This window comes from Erpetoichthys calabaricus, chromosome 2 (assembly GCF_900747795.2).
Source record: "Erpetoichthys calabaricus chromosome 2, fErpCal1.3, whole genome shotgun sequence".
NCBI lineage: Eukaryota > Metazoa > Chordata > Cladistia > Polypteriformes > Polypteridae > Erpetoichthys > Erpetoichthys calabaricus.
Window position 1 is genome coordinate 349888182 of NC_041395.2, and position 18898 is coordinate 349907079.

At 44.3% G+C, this 18898-nt stretch overlaps 1 protein-coding gene across 1 annotated transcript in view; it reads right to left on the bottom strand.

Moving 5' to 3' along the window:
* Positions 1–493: 493 nt before the first annotated feature.
* LOC114647425 (uncharacterized) overlaps positions 494–18898 on the bottom strand; it is a 32957-nt gene continuing 14552 nt past the window's right edge. The window contains exons 6-13 of the mRNA XM_051922414.1: positions 17230–17349; positions 12846–12995; positions 9002–9103; positions 8637–8777; positions 7243–7362; positions 5803–5952; positions 3144–3251; positions 494–873 (exon numbers count right to left, since the gene is read on the bottom strand). Coding sequence (XP_051778374.1) covers positions 674–873; positions 3144–3251; positions 5803–5952; positions 7243–7362; positions 8637–8777; positions 9002–9103; positions 12846–12995; positions 17230–17349 — 1091 coding nt within the window. The 3' untranslated portion in view covers positions 494–673. The remainder of the gene's footprint in view (positions 874–3143; positions 3252–5802; positions 5953–7242; positions 7363–8636; positions 8778–9001; positions 9104–12845; positions 12996–17229; positions 17350–18898) is intronic.

Consider the following 18898-nt stretch of genomic DNA (forward strand, 5'->3'; position numbering starts at 1 on the left):
AACTTGAGATTGAGTTGAAATGACATAAGAGATTCACGGCAGCAGAAACACTACAAAGCCGATGGCTCTGGGAATCAGGAAGCGGACTAACCGCTGCTTAAAGGATTACATGGCACCTCCTACAGTGCAGATTCCAGAAGGTCTCATCTTGTCTTCAGAAGCTACTGAACTTGAGAACAAGCTGCCCAGCAGGTGCCAGAGATACCTGATCCTGTCCATACAGTGACAGGGACACTCCAAGGCATGTATATGGACCCTGAGGGACAGTGGGAGGTCTGCTTTACAGGTACCCCCCCGTCTACAAAGACAAAGGCCTTCTTCCTATCTTAGCTGGTGCAATGGTGTCGAGCAGGTCACCCTGATCAGGACACACATAGGACACACTCTCAGTCACACACGCCACGTTGCCATCTTCTACTACCATTACATGTCCTGTTAGGCCTCAAAGGTTTTTGTGACCCTTCAGATTTAGCCTTTTGTTTTTTATTCAGTGTTTATGGTTCATTTTTATTTAATGTGGTGCCTTTTACAGACTGCACAAACACAAAAAGTCACAAATTTTAAAAGTAATTAATTACACGACAAGTCAAATGAAACAGTGCAGAGAGCAGAATCAGTGGGGTGCCAGGTGAAAGACGCCAGCCTTCCTTGATCAACTTTGATCTGTGCCAATTCAGTAGAAGAAGGTCATCGCCGTCAGCAGAAGCAGAAACAAAATGGGACTCCATCTTGGCCTCCAGCTGCTATTGCATAAATTTCCACTGCAGCAGATGGGGTTTGTTGTCGGGGTGTCACCAAAGAAGCCAATGACTGTGGCGTAATTGTCACAGACACCCTGTGAAGTGCATCCTCTGACCGTTCCTGCGCTTGCCACTGAAAAGGACAGAGAAGAGTTGATGTTACCGACCTCCTCATGAACGTTCGCCATATTGTTTGAACTAAAGACCCCATTACAGCCATCAAGCAATCCTGATGAGAACAGTCCAGTCAGCCCAACAACTCTCACCGATCCAATTCACCTCAATTTGCCAAAATACCACAGAATCCGATTTTAAAGCTTCTGAAAGTCCAGCTCTCCATCACGCTGCTTGGCCATTTAATCTGCGCCTGCAGTTCTCTGTGTAAAGAAATACTTTCTAAGATTTGTGCAAAATGTGCCCTTCACAAGTTTCTAACTGCATCCCCACACTCATTTTAGGATCACAGCTGGGATCCACTGGGCTACTTCAGTCAGACACATCAGTCCTGCTCTTCCTAACTGCCGTCTGGTTTGGCTCCTTCAGCCCGCCCTCCTCAGTTGCTGTCCTCTGCACATTTTCTCCAGCGCTGCTCTGTCTTTTTGTAATATGGAGGCCACACAGCACTCCGGATGAGGCCTCACTATACAGCTTTCGTGTAGCCTCCCTTGATTGGTGCTCCACACAATCTCACTGGTGGGCCGGAAGGCAACGTAAAATGACCAGGATATGAAAAATGCGCTGAAAATCAGCAGGAGTCCAAAGTGGAAGGCAAGAATCAAACGACTAAACCCAAAATGTAAAACGAGAACCTCAGCCAACAGAAAGCTGACATCGTTTAAGTGCTGTCAAGCAGGCTGTCTGTGGGTCATCCTCTGGGCCCATCTGAAGCAGGTACTACCACCCCGGATCAAGAGGGGACGCTCACGCTAACCTTCTCCTCTTCCCTTCCCTCTGCAGCACCGAGAAGGCAGTTGACTCCGCCCCCTCTGGCTCTCGGCCTATAAAGCCTGCAGCAGTTTTGAGCAAATCGCAGCGCAGTGCGGACCTCCTCGCAGTCAGAATCATTTGTTTACCTGTCGTCTTTTGTTATGTGCACTAACGCACAGAGCAGCCCTTTTCACTGATTTTTGTTAAATGGGGGTGACTGGTTTGGGACCCCATCATTTATATTTGGGACGTGCATGACCCCAGTCAACCACACTATGAATGACATAAACTCCTGTTCAAACTCACTCTTTCTCTCTGCAGGTGTACTCCGCAGGTGGTGCTGGCGTATAAAGCGCCACATTAATGACATCACAACGAGACAATCAAAGCCACACCCCAATGTCAGAAAATGGTGGTGCTCACGGTAAAAACAAAATGGGAAATTAAAAAACACAAAAATAATAATAATAATACACAACAAGAAAGTAATACCAGCGTTGTGTTCTCTGACCATACAAACCACCGATGACCCACACAGTCCTGCCAGAGAAAATGTGCAGAATGACATCAACATTGGGGGCTACACAGCCTGCAGTCTGTAAGCTGCACCCCCAGCGCTTTTGACATTGGGCACCCCTTGACAGTTTTGTACAGCATTGGCAATGATGCCTGCCAGTGAGATTTTAACATTTGAATATAAGTCACGTCTTTAAAAAAGAAGCTCTTCATTATCTTGAGCATAAATTGTTTCAGAGCAGCTGACTGTAGCTCACACACATCTTATCAGCTTTGGCTCCTTTCAAAACTGAAAGTCTTCATTAGATACTTTGGGGATTTCTCTGCTTAGACCTTATTGGAATAAAATCTTTGCTAATTGTTAATCCCCCTGACATCTTTTTGAAGGGGCTTCACCGCTGTGCAGGTCATGTCTTGTGATCACCCTAACCTCAACCTGAAGAATCCTATCTCACTCACAATAAGGGAATGGGACATTGATGCCTTCATCTAATGTAAGATGAGAATTACGAGTCGCAGTGTACAAAATGGTGGCAAGTAATTCTTAACATTATCCTCGAGGAACTGAATGTGTTCAACGTGCTTTTTATCACATGGGCTATCATTTACCAGCCTCCAGTCCTTCAGACTTTTCAAAAATCCACTTTAAGGATATAGTTGGAGATCTGTTGGTGGCCTACCTTCTCCACCACCTTGATATCTAGAGCTCTGCTATGGTCCACTGCTTGTCCCCAGTGGCCCCTAACAGCGAGTTGTTTTTTGCCCTAAAACATGATGATGTGCTCTGACTTGTTTTCACTTCTCCTCTCTCTCCTTGAAACGGTGTAAACAGGATTAGCCCACGATGCACATGTGATGCACGGGTGATGGACATGTGATCCACGTGTGAACTTTCACACTTGATTGTCAGCACTTGTGGTCACCACCCTCCAAGGTCAGGACATGTTAAGCGCTACTTACGTCCAATTGTGAAGCAAAGGGTCTCACTGCCTTTACATTGGACAATCCCCTGGATGGCGCCGTTTACTCCAACATAGCAGGTCTTAGAATTCGGAGCTTCTGGAGACACTAAAATATAAGAACGACAAAATCACAGAAATGCAAAAAGCTGAACTGAGAGGAGGAAAGACTGGCCACAGTACTGCAGCAGTACTGTCTCTTTCAAATGTACTAATCCCCAATTCCTGTTCTTCCTTTTCTTTCTCCAAATACCCAATCGTCACACAATCAGCTCTGTAACAGAAGTCAAGCCATCTGTAAGCTTAGAACGCTGATTCTTCAAAACATTTAAGGAACATTGAAATATCTTCATAGTACATGTTTAATTATTCTATCCGTCTATCTTTCCAGTGTCGTGCCAGCCCCAACAAGCATACAGTGCGAGGCAGGAACAATCCATGAACAGGGCGCCAGCTCCTCGCTAGCACTGCAACACCGTGTCCTCACATGTTTAATTATTAACAATATAGATTATTTAAGTGATGTTAACATTTTATCTGTATAATATAATAAACATATTTTGCTTCATTTCATCTTAAAAATAATATCGTCATCATACGTAAATACACACTTTATAAAGTGGCTCAGGTTGTGCAATATTATAACTGTATCGCAAGTTTACAGTGAGGTGATTGTACAAACAGTTCTACAAGGAGCACTTGCGTTTATAGTTCTTGGAATGAAACTGTTTCTGAACTGCGAGGTCAGAACAGGAAAGGCTCTGAAGCGTTTGCCATAATGTATGAGAACAGTTCAAATAGACTGTGTGCATGGCTGAGGCAGTGTATGCTTGATGCTGTATCCCAATAATTCTTTTTCCAATCTGCTGCTGAGCTGTGATTCCTCACTCAGATACAGTGATATAAATACTCTGAGTGGTGCAGTGAGAGTAATATGGAAAAAGATGATCTGCTGTGGCAACCCCTAATGGGAGCAGCTGATAGAAGAAGAAGAAGAAGAAGGTGCAGTGGGAGTAACAATGCTAAAGCAGCTATGGAATTTGGAATAGTTTGGCCATTCCGTGGACCATTATATTGTTACAGGTTAATTACAATCAGATGCCTTAAACTAATAAACAATATGTGGTTAATGTTGATGGATATGGTAAAGCCATGTCAGAAATGTGGATCTAATAAAGAAAGGGAAACCACACTTGTTTGCAAAACCGAGCGGAGAACTTGTGTACACCAAGGATTTAGCTGGCGTGAAAATGTGCGTGGTTTTACGCCAAGTTTAGGTTTTATACATTGCAATGTGAGCATGGAAATGGGCGTATGCACCGTTTATACATGAGGCCCAGGTCATTTCTTCAGAGTGCCGCTGGGGTTTGGAGTGGTGAGGTCAGCCCACTCAGAATACCAGAATAAAGACCAGACAGGAGAGGAGATGGTGGTAACTGTTGCTTTTTTGTCCCCCATTTATTCACAGTATCATTTTTGTATTTAAAATGGAGACATGTGACAGTCTCAACAGGAATGGTTGCCACTTTGGGTCAGAAAAAGGCAAAACTTGAAAGAATGAATGTCTGCATTCTCTTCACTTTGTTGGTTTTGCATATCTGGTGCAGGCCATTTCCTAGATTGCACCAGCATGCCCAGTGCATCTGGCACACGTGATGAGCTTTCTGTCCAGAGCTGACATGGCGTGATGTGGGCCCATCATTGATAAAAAGACCAGGACCCGACTTCTGTGCCCAGTTACTCCAGTAGGCAGTGGAGGCTGTGCAGCTGGCAGGGCTGACTGGTCCACTTGCCTTGTTCTGTGGAGTTTGTCCATCCTCTCTATGCTGCCGTGGGTCCTTCTCCTTGCAGATGTGCAGATTGGGTTTAGTTTGGAGGTGAGTGAGTGAGTGAGTATGGGTGTGTGGCTGGGCACTCAATGGACTGGCACCTTGACCAGGGCTGTTTCCTGCCTTGTAACCAGTGCTGCTGGTTTCCAGTCCCATGTGACCCTACTTTTGATCACTGTCCATCTCTTTTTCTGTCTCATGAAATTTTGTTTAGAATTCGTCATTCAGTAGATGTAAAGGGGGCACTCACACATCGGGTGAGTCAACAGCCCATTCCTTTTCTAAACTAGTTTAACCCCCTAAAAGGTCAAAGTGTACCTAACAGCATCCAGCTGGCATGCAGTGACCAAGAATCAATTGAATGGCACTTTCCTGGTGGGCACATGCGCACCAGATTTAAGGTTTCACCACCACCTGAATATCTTTATGACGTGGAAGAAACAAAAAGGAAAAATCACAATGGACAGACGAAAAACTCGCACCACAGACAGCAATCAGCTTGTGCCGTCGCACACACCAAAGGGTGCAAGACAAGAGTCTGCCCTCACCCCGACACAGCCACCAGCTGACATTTTAGGTGACAAGTCACTGGACTGCAGGGGAAAAGTTTGGATGAGTACAGGGAGAACAGACCAGCTCCACACTCTTGTCCCTGGTGCTACTGTGCTGCCCCCAGGATGTCCCAGATGGTTTGCTGAATGACAAGATAAGGGACATCAGTGGAGAAGAAGCAATTCACACAAAATTACACACATGCTAAACATCACGGAGACAAAGGAGCAAAGACATGCAAGAAGGAGGACAAAAGGTGGCATCATGGCTGACTGTTACCTGTTACTGAATTCACCAGGTTGCAGAGGCTTGTTGTACAGCACTGGGCATTGACGCTGGCGCTGACGATCCCATAGTTGAAGGACAAGGGGGAATTGCAGATTCCTGGATAGGCGCAGCTCTGAAAATACTGTGTGCTGGACACGCCATCTATAGAGAGAGACAACAGTGGAGGAGCTTTAGTGTCTGACAGTTAGGCGGCCAACAATGCCATCTTTGAGTTTTGGCAATAAAAACATAAAATGTGGCTTTGTCTGGCATTCTGTGTTATTGAAATCACATGCAGAAAGAAAAGTTGAGGGTTGCTGGTCACTTCAATGGGAAAACAGTCTCAGGATAGCCAAGTATCGGGGACAAATAGGGTGAACCTGAGAGGTGGAAGCCATTAAAATACTAAGAAATGAAGAGGCTGCTTGGATAAGGAGCCATGGCAGACACCTCCTTGGGTCGAGAGCAAAGCCCAGCCGCCAGGTTAAGCACACATGCAATTTATAGCTTTGAGGTGACCCCATGCCGTTGACACACACAGCAGCATGTTGCACAAAAGACCACAGATTAACAGAACACTCGAAGCAGCCCCACTACAGCACTGACTTTTAAACTTCATGGAGTCTACTAAATGTTTATGTCTTGTTCTCCATTTTACTTAAGTGCCACTTATCTCTTCTTGAAGGGGCACAGTCACACTTTTACATAGGAGCTTCAAAACATATCCTCTTCCCGAATTGTACCTCACTTTTAAAACATCTGTTCAAACAAAAAGAGGAAGACATGGCGATGATATGATCCGAGCTGCAAGGTTAACTACAAGGTTTACTACTGAGCTGCGGACAAAGAGCTCTATCCTTTAATGAACGGTACGTTAAAGTAAAACATTCACTGGTTGACAAATGGCCTGTAGGCAGGGATGTTGAGCCAATCATAAGTAAGTCTCTTGGAGTACTCAGGAAAGCAGACTGCGCTTGTGTTATTCATACGGTACTTGTGTGGATTAAAGTGCTGGGGAATAACGTGCTGTGTGTATACGTCTTTCATAAGGTTACTTTTGTGGTGAGGGTCTGTGTGTATGCATATATCTATGTATGTGTGTGCTAATCTTAAAGAGCGACTTTAGACCAACCCTGTAACGAATTTAATGAGTACACTTAACGAAAATGGGTAAAGGGTAAGTAGAGGGAAATACCACGATAATACAGTAGCAATGGCCACTGAAGGACAACCAACTTTCATTTTCACTGTTGGCTCAAAGCAAATGGAAAGTCTGAAATGCAACCAACCCTAAAAGTAAAGAAAGCTAAAAACACACACAATGCAAGCAGACCCCCTTCACTCACCACACTGAGCCCAATCTAAAGAAGTGGAATAAAGCGGCAGTCAAGCAGAGCAGGCCATTTGTGTTATAGTCCACGCTTCAGGCCTGAAAGGACCAAACTTACTTACTTTCCACAAGTTGCACCGCAAAACTCCCACAGGTGGTGAATGAAGGACTACAGACGGAGAACCGAGCACACGAGCCGGGGCTGGAACTGGAGCAGGTGTAGCACACTGTAGAATTTGACACTGTCAACAAAAAAGAGGCTTCATTTAGGGCTCTGAGACCAACAAAAGCATAAGTCCACATTTCAAAATCCTTGGAGCTTTAAGGCCAGTCAGATGACACTCATCAGCGGTTTGAAGACGTTCTTCAGGAAACCCATTGATAGATAAAGCACCAAGTGATGAGCACCTGCATGTGTATGACATTCACATTCCCTTTAGGTGTGTTTTTGCATAAAATGAGAGGAGACTTTAATTACTGTTGAAATACTTCAAATGTCTGAAATTTCAAGAACTTCCATTTAGAAAAGCACTGGTGAGTTTTTAGAAGTCATCTGAATAAGGTATCGCATGAAGTGGACCAGAGGAGTTGACCTCTTGGTCTTCATTTAGATTTGCCTCACTGAACAAAAAAAACCACAAATTCAGAAATCCGGAACTTCTCAAGCAGTTATCAAAGCCACCCAGACACATGAAACCCCACAAAGACTCCACTTTGGCTTCAATACCTGCCAGCCTCTAGTTCCAGTTGTCCTGAAGCTGGTACCCCCTTTGTCCTCCAAGATTTGCAGTTGAGAGTGTGGCCCAACGATGGGTCATTGAACTTGACACCACAAGGTGGTCATCAGTTGTACCCAAGAAGGCTGCTGCTCTCATGACCTTCATCTTGGGTTTGGCCTCCTGTCAGGTTGGTTAGAGGGGCACAGTGTATCCCACCTGAGGTGTGTAATAAACACTCAACTTCACAGGCTTCTTTCCAGGCTGGCAACATGACACGTACGACAAGTCAAATGGTGAGGACTGAAGTAACAACCTTTAACCTTACCACACAACACCTTAGCCACCCAGACAACTTGGCCACCATCTCTAATTAGACATGTCTCTGCTTTAGGCGCGTTAAGCTGGAACTCACCAAAACCTCTCAATATCATTTTATTGTAAATCTATTCATGTTCTGTCTTCACCTTCCCCTTGAGCCTGAGGGTGAAAACTGATATGGAGAGAAGAAAGAAGAAGCCAGCTATGTGGAAACTTTCAGGGTGAGTCAAAATCTGTGAATTGCCGAAATATTTAAGATGAGGGTTGATCAGGCACACTGATCCCATACAGTAGCATGAAGAGATGAAGAAGAAGAGAAAGAAGACGATGCCTGATTAATCTAACAAATGTCATTTTGATTTGACCAGTAGGTGTATCTGTGAAGTATGTGGGAACGTCCATGATGAACAAGAAGTAAAGGCAGAACAATTCTGAAGGGTAAAACTTGAAAACATGAAGATCAATGACGGCTATCTTACCAGGGTTGGCACGGTTGCAAAACGATCCTGTGCAGCAGCTGGCGGTCACATTTGAGGGCAATCCAAAGTAAGCTCCAGTGGTGGCCATATTGGCACAGACGCTTTGTGAAGCACATCCACTGATTGTAGGCACATTTGACACTACAAAAGAAATGAAGGCAGACTGAGGAGACAGTCGAGTGAGGGAGGACTGAAGGGTTTACCAATTGGCACCATGTTGTTATTTTCACCATGGCCTGCCATATTTGGTGTGCTTTTCAGTCCCTGCTGTATTTTGTACATTTTGCCCCCCTTGGGTTTTCTCCCTGCCCGTTTGAGATGCAGAGGCAGAGGAGGTTTGCCTTTTTCTTGCTGTTTCTACTCACTTGTGATGGTGAAGCAGTGGTCCTCAATGTTCCTGCATGTCACATTGCTCTGCTGGTTTACTCCCCCATAGCACTGCAGGGTACCTGAAGGCGGTGTAAATGCTGAAAGGACAAATGAAGAATCACCAGTAAGACAAGACGGTCACGATCTTTATGGGTCAAAGGACTCACAAAGCAATAAGATTTCATGGATCGTCTTGTCATTCATTGAATCAGAGCCTTGGGGGCCTCTGCCTGACTGGTTAGCAGTACATTGTTTAACGTCTTTTACAACTTTCTGTTTTCTCTACAAAAATCCCAACCAAACAACGACAGCACTCACCGCAGGGCAAAAACTGCGACAGGCCTGTTAATGAGTAGCAGTAATGGTGGAATAAGTGATTAAGGCCCGCCAGATTTTGTTTGCATACATATCATTCTTCTGAGCTGTTCGAAATGAGACAACCTGCCTGAAAACGGAAACCTCACAATGCAAGGAATCTCTGCAGCCAGGGCCTTACCCGGGAAGTCCCACAAACTCGCATCATGCGTTCAGTTTCTTGTATTGTCCCCCTGTGCTCCCACCTCACTGAGCGCTGGAACAAGCAGGGTCACTGACCACTGACCGCAGGGACACAAGGAAGCTGCAGTGTATTCGTATGGTATAGGAAGTGAGGAACGTCATGTAAGGGGCGGCACGGTGGCGCAGTGGGTAGCGCTGCTGCCTCGCAGTTGGGAGACCTGGGGACCTGGGTTCGCTTCCCGGGTCCTCCCTGCGTGGAGTTTGCATGTTCTCCCCGTGTCTGCGTGGGTTTCCTCCGGGCGCTCCGGTTTCCTCCCACAGTCCAAAGACATGCAGGTTAGGTGGATTGGCGATTCTAAATTGTCCCTAGTGTGTGCTTGGTGAGTGGGTGTGTTTGTGTGTGTCCTGCGGTGGGTTGGCACCCTGCCCGGGATTGGTTCCTGCCTTGTGCCCTGTGTTGGCTGGGATTGGCTCCAGCAGACCCCCGTGACCCTGTGTTCGGATTCAGTGGGTTGGATAATGGATGGATGGATGGATGTCAAGTTGTCAAGTGAACTGAACTGAACTGAAGAAGATGATGCTGGTGATGCTGGCGTGAGGGTCCGAGCCTGGCCTTCACTTGTATAATAATAATAATAATAATAATACATTTGATTTGTATAGCACCTTTCCCATGCTCAAGGCACTTATTTAAACAGCATGGTATATGTAATGTTGGATACAAATATTTTCTGCATAGTACAGATAAGTATAGGATATACAAAAAGCATTAAATAGTATAAAAGAAAAAAAATAGACCAGAGTAAAATACTAAGCTCAGTTCTAAAAGAAATGTCTGACACAAATAACATAATTTGTAATTTAACACACACAAACGAGCCTGAGCATCTGGACAGAGAGGTGAACTGACAGAAAGGGCAGAATGTTAGGCTAAATGAAATGTCCATCATGTTTGTCCAGTATATGTACATAAGTGTTGTGTTTGTTTGGTCTTTTCATGTAGAAAATAGATACCTGAAGAAGGGCTTCCTCACAGCAACAGGAGGGGGAGTCGCCAAGCACGGCACTTGACCCTTTTGGAGATGGCCGTTCCTGTGGTGTAAAGAATGGTTTAGGGCGCCGTATTTTGAATGAGAGAGGAAACAGTAAGGAGAAGGCATCAGACAACGGTGAATCATCAAATCAAACACAGCTCTTCTTGCATCGAGGGCATCCACAGACCATCGCTCTTTACCTGGCTACACAAGATGGTAAGGCGTTTAGGACTTTTCCATCTTCCACTTCCCACGGCTGACGGTCAGCTAATCAGGAGTCAACGGTGAGACTGTGCTGATTCCTACCTCGAAATAGCACTGTCTGAATTCAAATTCTCCTTCATTTTCATTATGTGGGACTTGGCCAACTTTCATCCATTTCACATCTCTGCTGTTCCTGTTTGTTGGACTTTTTCTGTGTTTATGAATGTTTGTATGTCATTTTGTAATTTATATTGTGGGATATGGCCGGCCGTTCATCCCAGCCAATACCCCCAAGCTGCCAGATGGAGCCTTCCCTGCAGCGTGGAGGAGCCCCGAATTACAACAGGGCATCATGGACATTGGAGTTTTCCTGTACAGCCCTGCTGGATAACATCAGGGCCGCCAGGGGGTGCTGCAGGGAGGCCCAGAGACTTCTGCTTTACCTATAACCCAGAAGTACGTCTTAGTCACAGCAACGGAGGAAATGACGTACTTCTGGGATGAAAAAGAAGAGTTTTGATCTGACCCAGAAGTGCTAGGAAGTCACATGGACTGAGGGTTCAGAAGCACTTCCGGGTCAAGGACTATAAGAGACTGTGAGAGATCAGGCGAGCTGAGTCGGGAGGAAGGGTGGCAACGCGTCTGGGAGTGGAGGATTGTTATTGTTTATTGATTATTGTGTTGGTTTATGAGAATAGTGGAGTGGAGGGCGCTTTGTGCACATTATTGTCCAAATAAAAACAATTGTTGGACTTTTATCTGGTGTCTGGCGTCTGATCCGAGGGTTCAAGGGAGCGAGAGCGCCCCCTATCTGTCACAATATATATATATATATATATATATCTATATGTTCTATTCAAGACAAGGGAGGCTGGGGCCACGTCCAGGTTTTTTATTTTCTTTGTTTGTTGTTCCGTCTCTAACACTGCATATATGTACACTTGCATCGGAATTGGGGAAGACGGGGATTTCTCTTCGTTGTATTTTCATTCTTTTCTCATATATTTCTTCTTCTTTTTTTTTTAACCTTTCATCTTGCATGTCTTTTTTGTGGAGTTTGAGTGAGGAGGCAGGTAAGGTATGAAAGGGTACGTATGGTTTGACGTGGCCGAGTCCGAATTTCACTCCAGTGCAGCAGGAATATGCAACTTTCCACCATCCAAGTGGCAGCCCAGTTGTTAGAAGGTCAAGTTAAAAGCTGTTAAAACAGATGAGTTTTCAGTTGTCATTTTTTAAAGGAATGAATGGAGTCAGCTGATCTAATTAATTTTGGAGGTTATTCCAAAGTCTGGTTCAGGGACCATACCAGGTGGGTCAAGGAAAGAAGGGACTCGGTGGACTTCGTGGTGCTGGGAGACCAAAGGAGCAGTCACGTCAATCTACTGAGGCTCTAATGCTGGTCAGTCATTGACTTGCCGTATCTGAAATTGCTAAAAGTCACACAAAATGTGGCTCACCTTGTGGTCTGCAGTTACCAGATATTGTCACTGACCGCAGGGTGCAGTTCTTATCAATTTAAACAAAATGCATGAAAATAAAGCAGGCACAGTGGTTAAGGCTTTGGACTTCCATCCCTGAGGCTGTGGTGTTGAACCCCGCTACTGGCAGCCTGTGACGTCGTGTGCTGTGGCTGCCTGGATGTCACCCTGCAGTGCCTTGAAGAACCTGCCGTGCCGTGTCAGGAGATGCCTAACATTTCTCATTATTTTAGAGAAGATTCCATAAAAAACCTTTCCCCATACATGAGCCCCCAATTATTTGTCTTGTAGGTTCAAGAAAGAGAAGGGAAATTATTCATCCTGGATGGGGAGACAGAAAAATGTGCAAAACAAGAAGATGTCCACAGAGAGACAAACTGGCCGTCATGTCACCAGATGAGAAAGGAATCGGAGGAGTACAGGGAGAAGAGACCAGCTCCAAGGACTCTTGTGATGCCCAAGAGAGCATTACTGAGCACTGGCTGACAAAACAGAGGACATGAGTTGAAGAAGTGTGAGAGATGTTATCTGGAGAAGAAACAGCTGATAAAGGCGGGCTAAATATCATCAACACAAGAAAGACCTCCATAAGGTGGATGAACGGTGCTGGCATGGCTGTCTGTTACCTTGGACTGAGTTGACAAGGTTGCAGAGACTTGACGTGCAGCACTGGGAGAAGGCGGTGGCACTAAACAGTCCGATGCTGATGGATAAGGGAACATTGCAGGTTTGTGGGGTGGCGCAGGTCTGTAAATACTGAGTCGTTGATGTCCCATCTACAAAGAGACAAACAGTTAAGGAGCAATAAGGAGTGTTTTGAGCCAACCATTCACATACCATCTCAGTGTCACTAAGAGGCCATGGCACACACAGAGAAAGAGAAAGAAGCAACTTTAGTAGGCTAAGTAACAAGATAAATGTGAGAGGCAGAAGTAGCCCAGAACGAAGCCTTTAAAATAGCAAAATGAGTGGGCTGCTTGAGCAGAGGGGCTATGATGGAGGCGACTTCAGCAGTGGCACAGGCAGCACAGACACATAAACATCCCAGATCCGCACGCTCACATCCACACGGCACTTTCATTAGATCTCGGACATCTTCGTCATCGTTCTGCTCTCCTCATCCCACCAGAATGGAGCCCAAGGTTGGTGTTCAAGGAGCAGCTTTTCTCAGAATCTCTTGCTGGACAGGTCAGTGAAATGACATCAACAAAATGGCAGTAGGCACCCCACACAGCAGCATATGGAATAGCCAGAGCAGTGCCAAGCCTGTCACCTGACCTAATTTACAGTTAAATACACAAATTAATACGCTCAAAAAAACAACTTCCAGCTGAAAAGTATGCAAGTTGGTTAGAAAGGCAGTGGATGGGCAATCCCACATGATGTGTCCATTAGGGTGGTCTGCCATCAAAGAAGGTGCCATCCATTGGGCTGCTGTCATTTTTACAGTAACACAACACAACCTAATGAAGTGAAAATAACAAAGCACGACCCCAATGGAATCAGCCCCTTGTACTGTCACATGACAACCAGATAGCATGAAAAGGTGGGCAGGCGTAGGCCTGGTGGGCTTACTGTACGATTACAGCTTCTGAAAACACATCCTCATAAAGAGAATTGCATTCCTCCAGCCTGAGATAACACAGAACATCGCTTTCCTATTCAGTTGTAGAAGGTCAGGCTTAACCATAAAAATCAGACATTAAGTGCCAACACAAAATCGAAAGTAAAAGACAACAACAGAATTAACTTCATCATCTAACTAAAGCCCTCGATGCACAACAAACATGTTCACAAGGACCACTTTTGATGTGAAATAAAGTAAAAACTGTGGAATCAGAACAGAAGGGGCTTGAGGGCCAGTCTGCTCAAACCCACGAGTGCTGACACTGCACGGCATTAGACCTGAACGTCACAAATCCATTGGAGGGGATGCACAGGTCCAAGAGCACAGGCATTCCAGCAGTGGCCATGAGAGGACATCTGACATTAGAACATTCGAACACTCTAGACAAGAACAGGCCATTCAGCCCAACAAAGCTCGCCAGTCCTCTCCACTTATTTCTTTCAAAAAACATCCAGTCGAGTTTTGAAAGTCCCCAAAGTCTTACTGTCTACCACACTACTTGGTAGCTTATTCCAAGTGTCTATCGTTCTTTGTGTAAAGAAAAACTTCCTAACGTTTGTGCGAAATTTACCCTTCACAAGTGTCCAGCTGTGTCCTCTTGTTCTTGATGAACTCATTTTAAAGTCACAGTCTCGATCCGCTGTACTAATTCCCTGCATAATTTTAAACACTTCAGTCATGTCACCTCTTAATCTTCTTTTCCTTAAACTGTAAAGGCTCAGCTCTTTTAATCTTTCCTCATAATTCAACCCCTGTAGCCCTGGAATCAGCCCAGTTGCTCTTCTCTGGACCTTTTCTAGTGCTGCTATGTACTTTTTCTAGCCTGGAGACCAAAACTGCCCCCAGGACTTCAGACGAGGCCTCACCAGTGTGTTATAAAGCTTGAGCAGAACCTCCTGTGACTTGTGCTCCACATCTCAAGGCGCTATATGACCTGACAGTCTGTGAGCCTTCTTAAAGGCTTCTGAACACTGACTGCAGGTCAATAGCTTAGAGTCCACTATGACTCCTAAATCCTTCTTATAAGGTGTACTCTCGATTTTCTGACCGCCCATTGTGTATTCCAACCTCACATTTTTACTTCCTATGTGTAATTCTTTACATTTACTGACATTAAATTTCATCTGCCACAAATCTGCTCAAGCCTGTCTGCTGTCCAAGTCCTTCTGTGATGATATAACTGATTCCAAATTATCTGCTAATCCACCTATCTTGGTATCATCTGCAAACTTAACCAGCTTGTTACTTATATTCCTATCTAAATCATTTATAGATATTAAAAATAGCAGTGGCCCTAGCACTGACCCCCTGCTGGTCACCACTCTTAACATTGGCCAGTTCTGATGAGGTTCCTCGCACCATCACCCTCTGCTTCCTGTGTCTGAGCCAATTCTGTACCCATCTAAAAACATCACCCTGAACTCCCACTTCTTTTAATTTGATGCCCAACCTCTCATGTGGCACCTTATCAAATGCTTTCTGAAAGTCCAGATAAATAATATCATCTGCTCCACTCTGATCGTATCCTTTTGTTGCCTCCTCATAGAATTCCAGCATGTTAGTAAAACACGACCTCCCTCTTCTGACCCCACACTGACTGTCCTGTCCTTACCAGGTGTTACTCAATCTTATCCTTAATAATTCCTTCCATTAATTTTCCTGTGATGTTTCATGTTAAGCTTACTGGCCTATAGTTGCTTGGATCTGCCCTGTCACCCTTTTTATATAATGGGATGATATTTGCCATTTTCCAGTCCTTCGGAATCTCTCCAGTGCGCAGTGACTTCCTAAAAATATGCGTCAAGGGTTTATATATGTACTCACTAGCCTCCTTAAGAACACGAGGATAAATATTATCTGCTCCTGGTGATTTGTTTGATTTCAGCCTATTTAATCCTCACAGCTCTTCTCCCTCTACAATTTCCAAATCCCTCAGTACCTCCTTAGTAGTCCCTGTTACCGCTGGGAGGTTATCCACTTTCTCACTTGTGAAGACCTCAGAAAAATGTGAGTTTAGGGCATCCGCTATTTCACTGTCTGTATCTTTTAATTCCCCTTAATTTCTGATGCACTTCACCTCCTCCTTGACTTCTCTTACTATTTAAAAAATCTCTTAGGGTCGTCTTTCACCTTATCTGCTCTATTCCTCTCCAACTGTCTTTTAGCCTCCCTGATATTCTTCTTAATGGTTGCCCTCATGTTCTCATACGTTCTACGAGTTTTTTTAAATGTCCTATGAATTCCAAGTTTAGGTCTGTATCTGTCCTGCATTACATTTTTAAACCTGTTCCACTGCTCCTCGACTGTCTCCACACTTAAAAGCTTATACCAGTCTGTCCTACTTAGACTTTGTCGCATCTGCTCAAAATTAGCCTACCAAAGTTCAACTTAACAATTTTAGTCTTTGCATCTGTACTTTTACAAAATACAGAGAATTGTATTACATTATGGTCACATGACCCTAGTGGTTCAATCACCTCTACACCCTCAATTCTATCCTGATTATTACAAAATACTAAATCCAGACAGGCTTCACCCCGTGTTGGTGCTTTAACGTGCTGTCTTATAAAACAGTCATTGATTACTTCTAAAAACACCTGCTCTTGTGCTCCTCCATCTGCAAGGTTATCCCAGTTAATATTCAAATAATTAAAGTCCCCCAGTGACTATAATATCTCCCTGTAAACTTGCCTTTTTGATATTACTAACAAGATGTGTGTTGAAATGACTGTCTGAATTGGGTGGTCTATGACACACTCCTACAATAAGACCTCTTTCCCTAATATTTCCCAGGCAAAGCCACACGTCCTCACTAAGATGGGGCTCATCGTCCAAGTGAAAAGGACTTACATTTAAATCCTGTTTCCTAATAATTGTGTATCCCTCTATGTTACACTCATTCCCATCTTTGTTATTTAGCCAGGTTTCCGTTATTGCTATAATATCATAATTATGCTCTGCTACATACAACTCCAACTCTTGTACCTTATTTTTGATTTTTCTAACATTACGTCAAGCTATTTTTAATGTGTTGCTCCTTCTACATTTAAATGTTTGCTTAGAATTTACATTACTGTACATTTTTATTTCTACCCCATTGGTTGTTCTTCCATGTATAGATCTACACCTGGCCTGTCCTAAACTCCCTGCCCCCCCCATTCCCTAGTTTAAACACTCCTCGACTAGCCTACACATATGCCTCCCCAGTACTCCCTCCCCTCCTGTTGGCTCAAAGTAAATGGAAACACTGAATTGCAACAAAACCTTAGAAATAGTACAAGAACAAAAAAACATCAACAAAGAGTGGCCACCCACCATGGAAAGAATGGATCAGAAGTGAAATAAAGTGCCAGTCAGTCTTGAAAGGCCTCAAATCAACTTACTTTGAACAAGCTGGACAGCAAAACTCCCACAGGTGGTGAATGGAGGACTACAGACTGAGAGCTGGGCACACGAGCCGGGGCTGGAGCTGGAGCAGGTGTAGCAGACCAAAGAATTTGATGCTGTCAAAATCAAAGAGGCTTCAATGAGGGGTCTAAAAACAATAAAAGCACAATTCCACTTTCAGGAGTCATTTTGGCTGGACAAATGACAATCATTAGTGGTTGGACCATTTTCAGTTGTTTACTCGTGTAAGGAAGTCGATAATCTCCAGTAGTCACAGGGACTGACAAAAAGGGACAGAGGGATTATGAAGTTGGGCTGGAATCTAACAAATCAGCACATAACATTCATTATGGAGTCCTAAAGGAGACGAGCGAGTGCAGAGAGAAAACTCTGGAGGTAAGTAGATGTCACGTCATCAGATAAAAAGGGACATGGGATCGACCAGGGTAACCACAGGTCAGTGAGCTTAACATGCATCATGTGTGAGACAACTGAAGAAACAATGAAGGAGAAGATGACGCATCACATGTGAAGAAAAGGTGTGCTATGTAGTGAGCCGTGGGTCAGATGAGATCGCCTTGTTTCATTACTGTGCTGGAACTGATGAAAAAGCAAAATCTCAGAGAGGTGCAGAGGACATCATTGATGAGGATTTACAGAAAGAGAGGCTCAAGATCAAACTTGAAGAAGTGGGAGCTCAAGGCGCAGTGTGGAGATGAATGCATTGGTGTGTGATGAAATTATGGGGGGAAGACCTTTAATGAATTATGCAAAGGGGTCCAGAGGGGTCAGTTCTGGGGATGCTGCTGTTTTTAAGAGATGTAAACAATCTGAATAAGAACATCTGATATCAAACTAGGAGGAATGGGAATCTGCTACAGTAAATCATTACAGGGACCTGGCAGAAAATGGGCAGGATTACGGCAGATGTAGTTTAGCATAAGGAAATATAGAGAGTTAGGTCATATAGTGCCCTGACATGTGAAGGGCACTTCAAGGGTGGTTATCCTTAAGCTACATAACACACAAGTGAGGCCTCATCTGGAGTACTGGGAGCAGTTTTGGTCTCCATGTTTACAAAAAGAAAGAACAAAGGAAGGCCAGAGTGTTATGAGCAATACGTTTAAAGAAAAATATTTCCAAGGAAATCCATTTTCTTTTCAAAAGTCCTACATGAGTTTGGGGTGTTCAAGAACCTCCCTGGATGCTCAGATTAATTGTATGTTGCCCCTTGAAATAGCATTATTTATTTTTGTTATTATTCCTTTGTTATCGTGCTGCCGTTTTGAGATCCTCATTGTTCAGATGCTGGTCCCTGTTACTGCGGTTCCTTACACCAATAGTTCTGTTGTCATCAGCACAAGTATCTAAATAATGGCATGACGGATCACTGAGGACATGTGATTTGGATAAAGACCAAGAACGTGTGCGCATAACTTTTCAAATTCAGGTTTTTGATCTAATAGCAATCCCCTTTGACTTTCAGCTTTTGTTCAGGGTTTTCCTTTTGGATGAACATCCTTTTGTCTTTGACCCATTTCTAGCTTAGACTGCGTTTCATCGCATAGTCCCATTCTTTCCATAATTCCTCTCCACCTTTGGGCTGTACAGAGAGGATAGCAACTGAGGGGGAGATGAACCTTTGGAGTTAAGGCAAATAGAGAT